Raw genomic sequence first — 15,344 nt, forward strand, 5'->3', positions numbered from 1 at the left:
CAATCTCTGATCTTACGTGTGGAAGGCTGATTTTTTCTTGACACACCCAAGTCCTGATGAGATCACTTAAATGAAAGCTACCATAATACATGATTTCTCCTCCCATTTTGTTGCGAGTCCGGGAGGGGTGGGGCGAGGAGATTGTGTCATGTCATATATTCTCACCTGTGCTACATAGAATTTTTGGCAATACTTTTTTCATTCTCCTTACTTTCTGTTCATCATTTTGGCATTGTATAAACACCTGTAAAATTTCAAATCATGATACATGATAGAGGTTGATTATCCTGCAGAGTAGTTTCTTCATAGGTCCAATAGTTTCCTTATTTCTATTCATACTCTTTCTGTCTAAGCCTAGACCTGTAGCTCATCATACAGTGACTTCAAGGGCCAGATATTTATTCTGAACGGAAGTGGGTTGACAGCATGCTATTGGAAGACAAGGGACCTGCCCATCTTTGCAGCCACTGGGTCCGGCATCTGGTACTAGGTTCATTCAATGTTTGTTTACTGAGTGGCTTAAATGCAAAAATTGAGGCCTCCATCAGTATATATGTGGTTTTGGAAATGAGAGGACAACTTATTTTAATGATTGGGTTATATGTGAATTAAAAAATGTCTTTTGTTATTCATAAACTTAAAGTGTTGAAGACATTTCAATGACTCCACTCACAAGTTACGGAATATTATTAAGTCCTGCAATGTAGAAGTACTTCTGAATTAAATTGTATTTAAAAATATTTGCTTCTAGATTATTGTCTCTATCACACTTATTTTCAATATCTTGTTTACAGCATTTAAGGTTATATCTTGGTTTGGCAGCAAACATAGAGTAAAAATACCTTGCATCAGTTACAAACTTCTTTTTGTTATTGGTGACATGTTTTAGATAATCTTTTTAAAATTTATTTTTCTCATTAACACGCGGTGTAGCCTTGACTTTAGGAGTACAACCCACTGATTCATCTCTTATATTTGACACCCAGCGTTCATCCTGAAAAGTGCCCTCCTTAATAAAAGTGCCCTCCTTAATGCCTGTCACCCATTTAGCCACCCCGACCTCCTCTATCAGCCCTCAGTTCTCTGTATTTAAGAGTCTCTTAGGGTTTGCCTCCCTCTGTTTTTATCTTCTTTTTCCTTCCCTTCTCCTGTTTTCATCAGTAGAGTTTCTCAAATTCCACATATGAGTGAAGTCCTATGATATCTGTCTTTCTCTGACTTATTTTGCTTTAGCCAATAGATCTTAAGAGATGACTGGGAAGACTGTGGTATAAAAAGAAAGCAGAGCTTGGCATTTTGTTAACCACTTACTTATTGAAAATAGCAGATCTTAACCCTGATGTTGCAAGAATCGCTTGGGAATCTTTAGGAAAAAGCTAATGCTTGGGTGCCACCACCAGAAATTCTGTTTTAATTGTCCTGGGGAGAGGCTTAAACACAGCTCTCTGCACGTGGGGGGAGAGACATACGGGCGCCTTTAGATCCCAGAAGAAGCAAAGTCTCACTCACGGTCCCCTATTTCTCCCAGAGAGATAACACTGACTTGTACAGTAGTCCTTCCTTGCTTTTCCTTGAAGTTCTACTCCCTGTGTATTCCTGAAAAGTATGCCTTAGGTTTCACTTTTTAAAATGTTGTTAATTGAAACATGTTCTGTGTATTCTTCTGTGACTTTTCCCCAACATTGTATTTCTTAGTTTTTTTCTTTTTTCTTTTTTTTTTTTTTTTTACACGAGAGAGTGAGAAAGAAGTGAGCACACAAGGAAAGGGGCAGAGGCAGAGAGACAGACAGACAGACAGACAGACTCCTAAGGAGGCTTTGTGTTCAGGGCAGAGCCTGTTGTGGGGCGTGATCTCAGGACCCTGGGATCATGACCTGAGCTGAAATCAAGAGCCAGACCCTCAACCAACTGAGCCACCCAGGCACCCTTATATTTCTTGTGTTTTTTTTTTTTTTCATTAGTCTGATTTTCAGTTGTTAGGATACTAGTGTGATTATTCTACAGTTGAATCTCTTGTTGATGGACATTGAAATCACTTCTAGTTTTGACAATTTTGCATCTTTTTGTGTGTTTGCTGCTGTGTACAAAGCCTGGTCCTAGGCGGGTTTATTGAGTGGGAGTGGAATTGCTCAGTCAGATACAACATAAGCTTGGGTAAATTTAATAGACGATCCCGACGTGTTTTCCAAAGTGGTTATGCCGATTTACGTTTCCTGTAGCAGTGACTGTGAATTCCTGAGGGCTTGATCATTCAGTTTTCAGTCTTGCAACCTGAACTTTCTGCTAACGTCAAGGCATAGACGGACCTTGTGAAGCTACAACGGTCCCAGATTTGGACTGAACAGTATATAAAGTCACTCTCCTCTAGCAACAGCCACACTGTCTCTGCTCCTGTGCTCACGCGCTCTGGGAGGTCCCTTGGTGTGTGCTGGATTTCATGGATGCTGGATCCCTGGTCAGTCAGGGCCAGGAACTTGTGCCTTTGATGTGACAGCCTCATTTTCGAGGCAGAGAAACTGAGGTATGGCACAGCCAGAGGCTTGGGCTTTGTACCTCCTCCTCTGTCTGGGGCAGATGAGCCTCCCTTTTTTGCCGTGACGGGAAATGCTGGTTGAATGTCGCAGCCTGCTCACTTCTTGTTTTGTGCCTGGGTGATCTTACTCCCAGGATGTGACAGGTCATATCTTCTACTGTTTGCCATTAGAACAATTACTAGTAATTCTGTTTTAGAAACATTAGTGCACGTAACTCCTGGCACCAGCCAGACAGGATGAGGCATATTTATTTGGTTAAAAACAACATTTTAAACACCCTCCTTCCCATGTCTGCCAAATTGTATAACCTCTTTTCACAGCTTGTTTTCCTGACCGCTGTTAAGAATCTGAAACTCTATAACAAGCAGAATTATTTATATATGTCACAGTGTTTCCTATTTCAGGCTGTTTGCCTGATTCTAGGCTCTGAACTTTCCTACTGAATGAGAAAGCTCTCTCTCAACACATTTTGGTCAGTTTCTTACTTGTTTTCTCCAAAGAACAGAAGATCCTCTCTTCCTCTGCCTTCCCACCTTCCCGGGAAGTGGGGAGTTTGGGAGGGAAGGACAGTTTGAGCAGTGAGCAGTTCAGTCCCACAAGTTTGCTGTGCTGTCTTAAGAAGTAGATGTGAGATTGGAGCCTGAGGAGGGGAGTAGGGAGCTGGATTAGCAGAACAGTCCTGGAAAGTGCTCCAGAGGAGGAAACTTCTCCCCACACCCGCACTGTCAGCCAGATTAAATACACTGATCTACTTCCCAGGTTCAAGGGCTTGTGCGTCACTGCCCCCAGGCAGTGTAGGGGAGTTGCATTTAAATGATTGACACCATACTTGAGTTTATCAATGGTTTGATTTTAAAGGGAATGCAGGGACACCTAGGTGGCTCAGTTGGTTAAGCGTTGGACACTTAGTTTAGGCTCAAATCATAATCTCACAGTTCCTGAGATTGAGCCCCACATCGGGTCCTGCACTTACAGTGCAGAGCCTGCTGGGGATTCTCTCTCCGCCCCTACCCTTACTTGTACTCTCTTGCTCTTTCAAAATAAAGAAAGAAACTTAAAAAAAAAAAAAAAAGGCCTGGCTTAGGTTTAGATATTCCGTTTTTGGTCTTTTTCTTGGAAGAAAATTGTATCCCATAGACCCATGTGATATTTGTCACCAGATTCAAATTGGGATCTAGGACTTAGAAATTCCATCCTAGGGTAGCTGGTTATGATCTAATGCTGACATACATGTTCGGGAGTGTCCTTGTGCATGTGTGTTGGTTTCATTACCGGATCCTAACTGGTCTCTTCCTCATTTTTAAGAAGGGGGGATACATGGAAATGTTCTCAAACATGCCTTGTTGGGAATCTGTTCAGAAGGAAAATCCGACTTTCTAATAAAATGAGTTTAAAGGATAAAATAAACATCACTTCTTCAATAGCCTTTTGAAGGTATCAAGTATATTAAACAGATACCTAGCAGGGGTGCACACTTTGTTTTTAGCTGTTTTGACATTTCAGTTGTCCTCTTATGGGGCCAGGGGGTCTGTGCTGTGTCACACAGACAGGGAGCAAATGCACTGTGAAGTTGCGCTTTTCCCTGCGAGGACTTCTTACATATTTGAGATAGAAGGCTTTATGGGGATGCAAAAATAATGTAAAAATAAGAAGGGGGACAAAACATAAGAGCCTCAAACACAGAGAACAAACTGAGGGTTGCTGGAGGGGTTGTGGGTGGGGGGATGCGCTAAAAGGGGAAGGAGCATTAAAGAAGACACTTGTGGGGATGAGCACTGGGTGTTATGCATAGGGGTTGAATCACTGGAATCTACTCCTGAAGTCCTTCTTGCACTATATGCTAACTAACTTGGATGTAAATTAAAAAAATAAATAAATTAAAAAAATGAATTGCAACTAGAAAAAAACTTTTTTTTTTTTTTTTTTAAAGGCTGGCTGTACGTTCTTGATCTAGATAAATAATATAAACCCCTAGGGGCATCTGGGTGCCTCAATTGGTTGAGCGTCCAACTCTTGATCTCAGCTCAAGTCATGATCTCACAGTTCATGAGTTCAAGCCCTGCATCGGGTTCTACAATGATGGTACAGAGCCTGCTTGGGATTCTGTCTCTCCTTCTCTCTGCCCCTCCCCTACTTGTGAGCACTCTTTCTCGCTCTCAGAATAACGTTAAGAAATAACGTTAAGGAAAACCCCACTAAAGATAAAAGCAAAGCAGTTTTCTTCTGCTTTTTTTGTAGTGGCGTATTTCCTTCTAATTGTTTGAAATTCAGATGTTGTTGGATGCTAGCTCTCCAAGTAGCATCAGCACAGCCTGCTGGGGAAAAGAAAGCTGAGTTAACTCCCTACCCTGGAAAGACAGAACAACACCTTTACACGGCCTTACCGGGCTCTTCAAGGGGGGAGGGCAGGGTTGGAATGTCATGAGAACTTGAAGTTGGGCTTGATGATGGTCTTCTAAGGCAGAAGAGTGGCAGTAGGCAGGGAAGAGAGTTGGATTAGGACTCGATAAGGATCATGATATCATAAAGCTTGGTTTCAGGGTTTAAGCTTCTTGATGCTTTTTGCAGAACAGTTGATGGGTCTTGAAGGGATGATGAATATACCATCGTTTGCCCAGGGAAGAGTCTCCTGGGGTTGGTTACTCGTGGGGTTATGTTAAGGAAGACAATGGAAAAGTAAAGTCATGTTCACGGAGACTGTGAACTGTGTGGAGAAGTAGGTAGTCTTTGTCCTCAGTGTCAAGACTCCATGAGAGTATGTAGTTTTTGTTCACAGATTTTAGTCGAGGTGTCAGAGGCGGAACTAAGGCCGGACGGTAGGTGCTCCAAATAGCACCTGCAGTCATCTGTGAAAAGCTAACTTTTATGGGTACTCAACAGGGAAAGGGCCCCGTTGGTCATATATTCGTTCATTCAACAGGCAGCTATTTCTAGAGCACATACATGTGGTTGACACTACACTGGGGTAGAAGACATGGGTCCCTCCCCTGCTGGCCTTTCTCTTCGGTACGATGCAGTGTGCTCTGTTCCTCTTGCCTATTAGAACTTCAGCCAGTAACATGACTCAACTTAAGGGGTACGTATGATTCAAATTCTTACTGCATGCTTATTCCAACAGATACCGAGTGTTAGGATTTTCAGGTTTAGTTTGTGAAGGCTAGGTTTGTTTCAAGGGGTGTCTTGATGCCTACGGAGTTCATGGGCCTACTTTTTTTTTAACGTAAGCATATTCACTTTTCTCTGTATGTCCAGTGTAATCTTTATCATGAGCCATCTGTGTTCCAAGCACTGGGTGTTGCAGTAGAAACGTCGGTGTACAAATTCTGTACAAATCAGGCACTTTTAACATAGACAAATCACGGAGATTCTAACAGTTGCTGTTCAACTCACAAATACTGGATGACTTCAGTTTGTCACATACTACGCTGGGTGTTGAGATTAAAAAACAAAATTCCTCAGTCTGTACACTGATACACACAGGAGACAACCATAATGTAAAGTAGCAAACACCACGGTGAAAACTCAGATACACAGATCCATCAGGAACCTTCTGTCAGGGGGTGTGTGAAAAGGCACAGGCTGACTTTTTAAAGCAGAGCACCAAAGTGGCTTTGCCAGCCCTGAAATTATCTAACAGATGGGTGAAAGCGCCTCTATGAAGTTTGGGAAAGACCATGGTCTCAAGTATTCTGGACACAGGAAACCCATTGCTGACCCACCTTCTCATCGGGGGCAGAGCACCTCTGAGGATGAAGAGTGGGAACGGGGGCTCCTTTACAGTTGGGGCCTCTTAGAGTCTGCCCTACTGAAATAGCAGTATCTCCTTAAAGGGCACCTTGGCGTGTTTCTGAAGGGCCGTGTGCACCTAGCACTTGTTTTCCCGGACGAGTTTACTGCACTTGGGAAAAGGGACGTGAGTGTGCACTGTAGTGGGTAGGAGCAGCACTGGGCTACCGATGAGCCAGCCCTGGGCCAGACTGTCTCCAGCACCTACTGGCTGTCTAACTTTGGACAAATCACTTGACGTGTCCACATATATGAAATGAGGTGTTTGGATTAGATGCTTTTGATGCTTCCTTCCATTTCTAACATTCTGTATTATGTCTAAAGACATGGTTATCTTGGATGAAACGTATAAGACAAAGTTTGTGAATAGAGGAACTAATATCCTGTGTTTTCCTTTTCAGTGTCTTTATGCAGAGAGTCTCTTCTACACCTGGCTATGAGATGGGGCCTGCCTAAGCTGTCTCGTTTCCTCTTGTGTCTCCCTGGGGGAGTCCAGGCTTTGGCTTTACCCAATGAAGAAGGTGCCACCCCATTAGACTTAGCTTTACGTGCCGGATACTCCGAGCTAGTTGAAGACATCACAAAGTGAGTTTGGCTACTTGTTAGATTGATTCTCTCTTAACCTATTTCTATAAAGTGTTCCAAGTATTGTGGAAAAATAGAAATAAACCAGATCACAAGCTAATGTTGGTTTATGTTTTACCATTAGTTCTCATGTATAAAGTACAGAGTATGTGAGCAGATAGACAGATGTATTTATTATCAACATTTCATGGGGGGAGTTAGGGGAAAAAGTCTTGAAAGGCTCAGAGGGAGCTATAATAAAGAGAAAAGTTGGCAAAACACTAGCCTAAACCCTACTTATCTTTCAGGTTTCAGCTTAAACAGGACTTCTTTAAAAAAAAAAACAACAACAACTAAAATAGCACTTCTTGAGAGACACCATCTACATTAGGGCCTTTTGTGATCACGATTAATTTATAATATGGTGGTTAAAATTATTAACAATATTAAAAAATTTTTTTTAATTTTTTTAATTTATTTTTGAAGGAGAGAGAGACCGAGCATGAGTGGGGTGGGGGAAGAGTGCAGAGAGAGGGAAACACAGAATCCAAAGCGGGCTCCAGGCTCTGAACTGTCAGCACAGAGCCCAATGCAGGGCTCGAACTCACGAACTGTGAGATCATGATGAGCCAAAGTCGGACACTTAACCAACTGAGCCACCCAGGCGCCCCAAGATTATTGACAATATTATTTAGAATTTTATATGTAGTCATCATTTGTTGCCTAGGTCTCCATCCTGTATCACTTACGGGCTGAAACTATTTGTTTACCCATTGTAGTATTTCTGATACATTTTCAGTATATAATGCTCACTGAAAGAATATAAATTATTGAATCAACCGAGCCAGCCAGGCACCCTAAATTTTTGTTGAATCAATGATAGATAAACCCTAACTGTGTAGTTATTAGGATTTAGTGAAGTCATGTAAAAGAAACAATGTAAAGGGGCTGTAAAGTTTGCTCTGTTGATGACATCAACATTGTCAATGAAGGAGGGATGTGTCGTTTTTTACTTACAATGGTTCAGATTGGTCGTTATTCTGAAGAAAGGGAGATTCGTATACAGCGGTTTCCTTGACTTAACCAGGTGTTAAAAAATGGGAAAGTGCATTGAAAATTACAAATAAATATAAATATATTCAGAGTATCATTACCTGGTGTATCTTAATGGACTGGTTTTTCTTGTTTGGCTTATGAAACTCAATGTGATTAATTTATAATTTTATGCTGCATAAATGGATATTGGCATAGAAGTCAGAGCTTTTTGTTTATTTTTGTCCTACTTTAGTCACGTGACTGCCAACCGAGGGGGAAAAAAAGCCAATCCAAAAGGTCGTTTCTTGGGTCTAATATGACCCCACTTGCTTGGCTAAAAAGGCCAAAGCAGGACTACTTTCTTTGACTTGGTCATTGTGGGGGGTTCAGATTTAGATCAAAGCCCAGGAGGCTGACTTCATCTTGGGTAGCTTGGTACCTTTCACCTGTCTCCAGGACCAGAAGATATTATGTTAGCGTGGGGAGTTGTTTTCTAAAAGATTCTGGAGTTGATACTAGTAATTCATGCCAAGAATTTGGGGAGATACCCCACATCTTAGAATGTAAGTGCTCTTAGTGGATCTCTTTTTGTTGCTCCATACAATGGAGTTAATATTTATTTGATTGGAAGTATATTCTCTTTTTGTGAAGCAAATATTCATTAACAAAATGAGGTCATGTAAGAGGAGGAAAGAGGCATAGAACTAATTCTGTGAAGTGAGGAATCTGTGGGGATGTGACAACCTGCTGAGGTGAGCTCCTATCGGGAAGCACTAGCATTTTCCTCCGAAGGCTCCTTTACTGTTGCAATTACGTGACCTTGTGAGCTGTCCAGAATATTATGATACTAACCGTACAGCCTGCATGTAGCTAATGAATGTGCAGTTGTTCTTGGCCAAAACAAAACAGAAAATTAGTTTATATTCAAGAATTCAGCTTGGGAATATTGTTCCTTTGTTTATGGGTGTTTTCAAGAATAGAACAAGATCAAATTTATGCTTTTTTAATTTGCCTGATAAAATGATTTATAACAGTGGACCTGTGTGTTATGAATATCCCACTTGTTTGTACCATCCGAACCTCACTGTGCTCCCTGGAGATCATATCTATTTTCCACTGTAATCACCTAATAAGCTGTTGGCTGCCAGCTAATTTGTTCTATTACACATGACCCCGTTAAAGCAAGAGGCATCTTTTTGAGTTAAAGAGAGAATAGAATATTGAGGTACAATACTGTGTTTAAAAGTCTGTAGTTTCATTAGTTACATAAATATCTTTAAAGTATGTAGTATACGCGAATAGCTTTTCAACTGACATCTTCTCTAGGTAGAAAATGTAGCTTTATTAAAGGATCTGTTTACATGATCTTATGTACTTGTTGTCAGTGGGTGGCTTGCATGGATCATTTGCCAGTTGGATTTCTAATACTGGGTGCAGTGAGGGTACTGGGATCTTGGAGTTGATATCTCTGAAATTGCCAGTGGGTTTTGATATGTGACATTTCAGTTTCCAGGGCAGACGTTTCCCCGACTTTTCCCGGGTGCAGCTCAGTGAAGATGCCTTCCTGCAGTATATTCACTCCTCAGAAACGCTGACCTTGACTCTGAACCACACGGCTGAGCATTTGTTGGAGGGAGATATTAAACTCTTCAGGAAATACTTTTGGGACAGAGCCTTTCTCCTCCAGGTGTGTGTCCCTTCATTCTGGTATGTAATAACTGATACTCCTTGAGAGTACAGACAGCAGGCTTATTCTTTTGGGAACAGTGTTTTGGAGGGTAGCACTTCATTTTTTTTATAGCGAAGCTTTGGACATGAAATTGGAGACTGTGCTACATCGGTACAATGAAGATTATTGCATAATATTTTGGAGGTAGAACATAGTAACTTGTGTAAGGATTTATTTTCCAGGAGTCAGCATCTCCAGTGTTGGATTTTAATTATCTAATACTGGATATTTGGTATTCATTTATCGATTTTACTGAATTCTTTTTTTTTTTTAATGTTTATTTATTTATTTTGAGAGAGAAAGCACGAGTGGGATGAGGGGCAGAGAGAGAGGGAGAGACAGAGAATTCCAAGCAGGTTCCATCCACACTGTTAGTGCAGAGCCTGATGTGGGGCTTAATCCCACGAACCATGAGATCATGGTCTGAGCTGAAATTAAGAGTTGGCTCATTAACTGACTGAGCCACCTAGGTGTCCCTGATTTTACTTAATTCTTGTTTAAAGCCATTGCGTTTAGGGCTGTTACACATGAAGAAAACTGACTTCTGGTCTTTCTTAAGAGTTAGATGTAGATAAGCATTATCCCAGCATGTAGATTCTTCTTGAATGGGAATGGTCGTTTGAAATCCGTTCCTTTTCAAAGGCTGGCTCAAACACCAGCTTTCAGTGACATCATAGCGTGCTCAGCTCAGAGTTTAAAATGTTTCATCTTTATTATTTTTTATTTTTTTGTAGAATCTGGAGCAATATAAAGAATATTTACATCTTTTAATTATCGTGAAGCAAAATGTTACTTTGAGTAAAAGGCTTGAGTCCATCTAGTTGACAGTGCTCCGGGGTATAACGGATTCACTCACCAGATCCCCTGATGTCCTGTGTTCCCAAGTGTTTGCTTCATATAATTAAAGTGCAGTTTTAGTAAAAACAAAAGAACCCCCCCCCCCAAAACACAAAACATTGCTATCAAAGATTATGGTTGGCTTAGTCCATATAGGGTTTTATCTAAAGAAGTAAAATGAAGAGCATCTGGGTGGCTCAGTTGGTCAAGCATCTGATTTCAGCTCAGGTCATGATCTCATGTTTCATGGGATTGAGCCCCATGATAGGCTCTGTGCTGACAGCTCAGAGCCTGGAGCTTGCTTTGGATTCTGTGTCTCCCTCTCTCTCCCCCTCCCCCACTCATGCTCGCTTGCTCTCTCTCTCTCAAAAGTAAATAAACATTTAAAAAAAGTTAAAGAAATAATATGAAACATGCTCCTCATTGTGAACTACATCCCTTTGTTGGGTTTTAGGAAATGTATCATTTTCTGGCATACAGTGTTGCCTCATTTGCTTAAGGATGCTTGTCATTTTAAGACTGTAAAGCCATCAGCCATTCCTGTGGCTTCTCACCCAAGCCCCCAGGGGTAGATATTCTGACCAGGCCAAGTCATGGCCTTGAAGAGCAGCAATGCTCAAGATGTGCTCAGCTCCCTGCACCCGTGCAGGGACACAGCTCAGGAGCACGTGTGTCCTTAGATGGGGTGTTCTGGTCACAGCGCAGCATCTGGTGACAAAACTCTTAAAAGCAATAAAGCCTACCCTGCGTATAGCAAAAATCATGACCATTTGTTTCATTATAAAAAGCCACCAACTTCTGAAGCTGGATTCATGATTTCTCATGACACATTTGAGATAATACCGAGGGCCTGGAAGATGTAAGATGAGTAGATACCGGTGTTCAGTAATTGGTGGTAGTGGACTCAGAGTAGCAGAGACCAAATGGAGATTGCTTTCCAGTTTCTTGGAGATTTTCATTTCATGAGAAGGGCTCAATGGAAGAATAGAAGTTGTGTGGCTGGGTGGTGAGCAGAGGAACAGGAAAGGAAGAGAGCAGAGATTCATGAGGTTACTGATGTATAAGAAAGGAAGTCATAGTCCGTGCTTTGGATCCATTTGGGTCCATTATGCATCCATTGGATCATAGCTCCTAGGACCACAACCTTTGGGGTTTTGAAGAGTTGACAATGATGTAGGTGTCTTTTGTTATGTTAATGAGGCGACTCTCGGAAAGTAGCTAGTGTTGGGGACTGTGATTAGGGGGTTGGAACTTTCTTTCATTCCACCCTCTGACCTGGGTGGGGGCTGTCGGCAGGAGATGGAATTTGCCCGTGGCCAATGATTTAATGAATCATGCCTATGTAATGAAGCATCCTTGAGAACTCAAAAGGCCAGGGTTCCGGACAGCTTGTAGGTTGGTCACCTGGGGTGGTGATGGGAGTGGTATGCTCCATGAGAACACGGAGGCTCTTTGCCCTTTGCCTGTACCTTACTCCACGTCCCTGAGTTACATGCTTTTGTAATAAGCCGGCAATCTGGTAGGTACACTGTTGCTCTGAGGTCTGAGAGCCCCTCTAGCAAATTAATCACATCCAAGGTGGGGAGGTTGTGGGAATCTCTGATTTATAGTCCTTTGGTCAGAAGCACAAATTACAGGTTGGACTTACAAGTGGCATCTGAAGTGGAGGAGGCCAGTCTTGGATGGTGTCAGAGAATTGCTCCTTCGTAAGGAAGCTCCCCCCCCATTCCCCGCCCCAGCCTGGAATTGGGTCCAGAACCCTAACAGGCATCCAAGTAGTTCATCCTCACCCGTGCTACAAAATGTTTCCATGGTATTCTTGAATTCACAGTCTTCAGGGGTACTTCTTTCTGGTTTGATTCTATTTTAAATGAAAACAGGTGATGACTGTTACAGGTTGTCCCTGCTAAAGCTTTATCATTTGGGGGAACAAATATAAAATACATGTATAGTAGTAAAGTATTCATGTTTTGTTAAATCTGAGATGTGGGAAAGTCTATTTTTTTTTTTTTTTTTTTTTTTTTTTTACATAAAAGCCGTAGAAATGACTTTCAGGTACTGATTTATTCTCAAGGAACTGAATCATACATAGCCTTTGTCTTGTCAAAGAGGCGTCTTCAGTCTTGGGATTTGGTCAGTGCTTAGTTACCTGCAGCCCTTCTAGAACAACAACCGTAAAACCTTGCTGCAGAAGCCTGAGGCTGCTTTACCATAGACTAGAGCTATGCAGGAAGCGATCCCATTTAGACACCCTACTTGTTAAGAGTTATAAAGGATTCATCTTAGCACCCTGTAGTATAGCTGACACTAGTGTACTGATAATTGGCAATAATCATTAAGTGTTAAAAAATGCCAAGTTGGGGGCGCCTGGGTGGCTCAGTCGGTTGAGCGTCCGACTTCGGCTCAGGTCATGATCTCGCAGTCTGTGAGTTCGAGCCCTGCATCGGGCTCTGTGCTGATGGCTCAGAGCCTGGAGCCTGCTTCGGATTCTGTGTCTCCCTCTCTCTCTGAGCCTCCCCTGCTCATGCTCTGTCTCTTTCTCTGTCAAAAATAAATAAAACATTAAAAAAAAAAACAATTTAAAAAAAATGCCAAGTTGGTGCTAAATATCCAAATAGTAAAGATATTAGGAAATTAGATAATAGGCAAACATCTTAGCTATATTTTCCAATCATGATTTCATTTTCTCCTCATGGCAGAGTTTTTGCTATTAACCAGAACACTGAGAATTTAGTTCTTGAACTTGGCTAACATTAATAATAATTTCAGCTAGGAAATTAAAGTGTTCCAAGATTGCATCGAAATTTGCTCAGAAGAATAAAAACTGTTTTAATACCTGCCATTTACAAAAAAAAAAAAAAAAAGAGTAAGTATTTGCTTACTTCAGGTTTTGTTTTGTAATCAGAAACCAGCATTGTCTGATGCCCTTTTCACACAGGCTTGCCCATTGCCCTCACTGAAAGACTAGGATTTCAGTGTTAGGGCTAACCCGGATAATCACATGGGCTGGTGGTTGTGTTTGGCCTTGAGCCTGCATGGCAGGATCTCCTAAGACCCTAGTCCCTCTCGATTTCATCTCCTTAGCACCTCCCAATACGTACCTGGTCTGGTCCACCCTTTAATTCCATGGTGGACCCTAGAAGAGAGAATACTGCATCTTGGGGATAAGGCTGGCAGGAGTTAACAGCTATAGAGGGTAGGTGACTCAATGCTTGTTCCCTGCCCCCTTTGTGGTTTGGCTAAGTATGTATATTTCCATGGGCTGCAGTGTTAGGCTGTTTTACCTTTGGCAGGTCAGCATGTCATTCTGTGGCTCTTTTCATTTTACTGGCCATGGGGTATCCGTTTGAAAAGGAAATGCGGAGGGCTCCAGGGCGGCAGCTACTCTCTAAGGCCACCAGCTTGGTCTCAGCCTGGGCAGCCTGCACCAGCATATGGTGGCTTGCAGCCCAAGACCAGTGGTCATCCTGGGCCCTCCCTCTCTCTGTGTCTTATGGCATGGGCAGAGGTTGTTCAGGATGGGCACCTGCGTAAACAGTGGCTCTTCTTTACGGTTTCACCGTTTTCTGTTCTTCTGTCCCTTTTTGGTTCATGGATTATTTTCCTGAAAACCTTCCTCTTGTGACATGGGGAAGCAAACAATAGAGGATTAGTGGCAGGGGCACTTGCACCCCATGCCTCTGGGTTCCCTCCCGTCTCTCATCGTTGTCTTGGGGTGCTGCCTCTGTGTACTCCCAGTGGCTTTGCACACCCTGTCTTTCTAGACCTCCCCAGGCCGTGTCTGTCTCTGTTCAAGACCCATGGTTGAGATTTCCATCTCCTGGTCACATATCTGAAACCTCCACTGGTTTTCACTGATTTTTTCTTCTTTCTTAGGCTCTTGAAGATCAAGAAGCCAGGCCGGAGGAAAGACAAGACGTGCCTTCCAGTGCTGCAGAAACTGAAGAAGGTATGGAAGCTCCTTGCCCCTCCCTGAGGAACCCAGAGAGTACTCAGAAGTAACAAGTTAAACTGGTGGTGACAGTAGGTAGTGAAGCGTAGTAGAAACCGATTCTTTCCTTTGGCTTTCTATTTAAGAATATTTTTTATTTTTTTGAAATTAGGTGTGGGATAGGGTTATATATATTTGGGGGCATGATTACATTATCTATTTAATTTCAGGATGGTGGGGGGGCATTACAAAATGTCTGTTATGTAAAGGGACAGTAGTGTGATAGGCCTGAAAACCAAGACTCTTGCCTCTAAGTCACCATCATTGACAGCTGGTTAATACATATTTTTTTAATAAATAATTTTTTTCTTAAGTTTATTTTGAGAGAGAGAGAGAGAGAGACAGAGCACGAGAGGGGGGAGGAATAGAGAGAGAAGAAGACACAGAATCCAAAGCAGGTTCCAGGCTCCGAGCTGTCAGCACAGAGCCCGATACGGGGCTTGAATCCATGAACCACAGGATCATGACCTGAGCCAAAATCGGACACTTAACCATCTGAGCTGTGCAGGTGCCGTCTGGTTAATATTTTTGATTCTGCTTGTAACTGCCACTTAGACTCGTTGCATGGCAGGTTATTTGTCAGGTGTTAAACTCTTAAACTCTTTGCCCCCATGTTTGTTAAAAAGGAGTCTTGGATGAGGAAGTTTTGTAGCAAGTTGTTGGAAGTCTGTGTGCCCAGCCATATTGCACACGCTCTTGGGTTAAGCTGACCAGCTTCCTGCTCAAGCTGGACCTGCTTGGGCCCCTGTGGAGTTGCCCTCACTTATGTATCCTGTAGATGATGTGCTGGTGGCACTGAGGAAGCTGAGGCTTGTCCTGCCTAAGGAGGCTGTGGGTAACTTTATGCTTCCTCCTGAAGACCTGTAGG

At 42.3% G+C, this 15,344-nt stretch overlaps 1 protein-coding gene across 1 annotated transcript in view; it reads left to right on the forward strand.

The window, feature by feature from the left end:
• The window catches only part of ARHGEF28 (Rho guanine nucleotide exchange factor 28), a 304,554-nt gene that overhangs the window by 140,445 nt on the left and 148,765 nt on the right, over positions 1–15,344 (forward strand). Inside the window, exons 5-7 of the mRNA XM_027040097.2 lie at positions 6,722–6,905; positions 9,426–9,606; positions 14,362–14,434. Of these exons, the coding sequence (XP_026895898.1) occupies positions 6,722–6,905; positions 9,426–9,606; positions 14,362–14,434 (438 nt within the window). The remainder of the gene's footprint in view (positions 1–6,721; positions 6,906–9,425; positions 9,607–14,361; positions 14,435–15,344) is intronic.

Source organism: Acinonyx jubatus, chromosome A1 (assembly GCF_027475565.1).
Source record: "Acinonyx jubatus isolate Ajub_Pintada_27869175 chromosome A1, VMU_Ajub_asm_v1.0, whole genome shotgun sequence".
NCBI lineage: Eukaryota > Metazoa > Chordata > Mammalia > Carnivora > Felidae > Acinonyx > Acinonyx jubatus.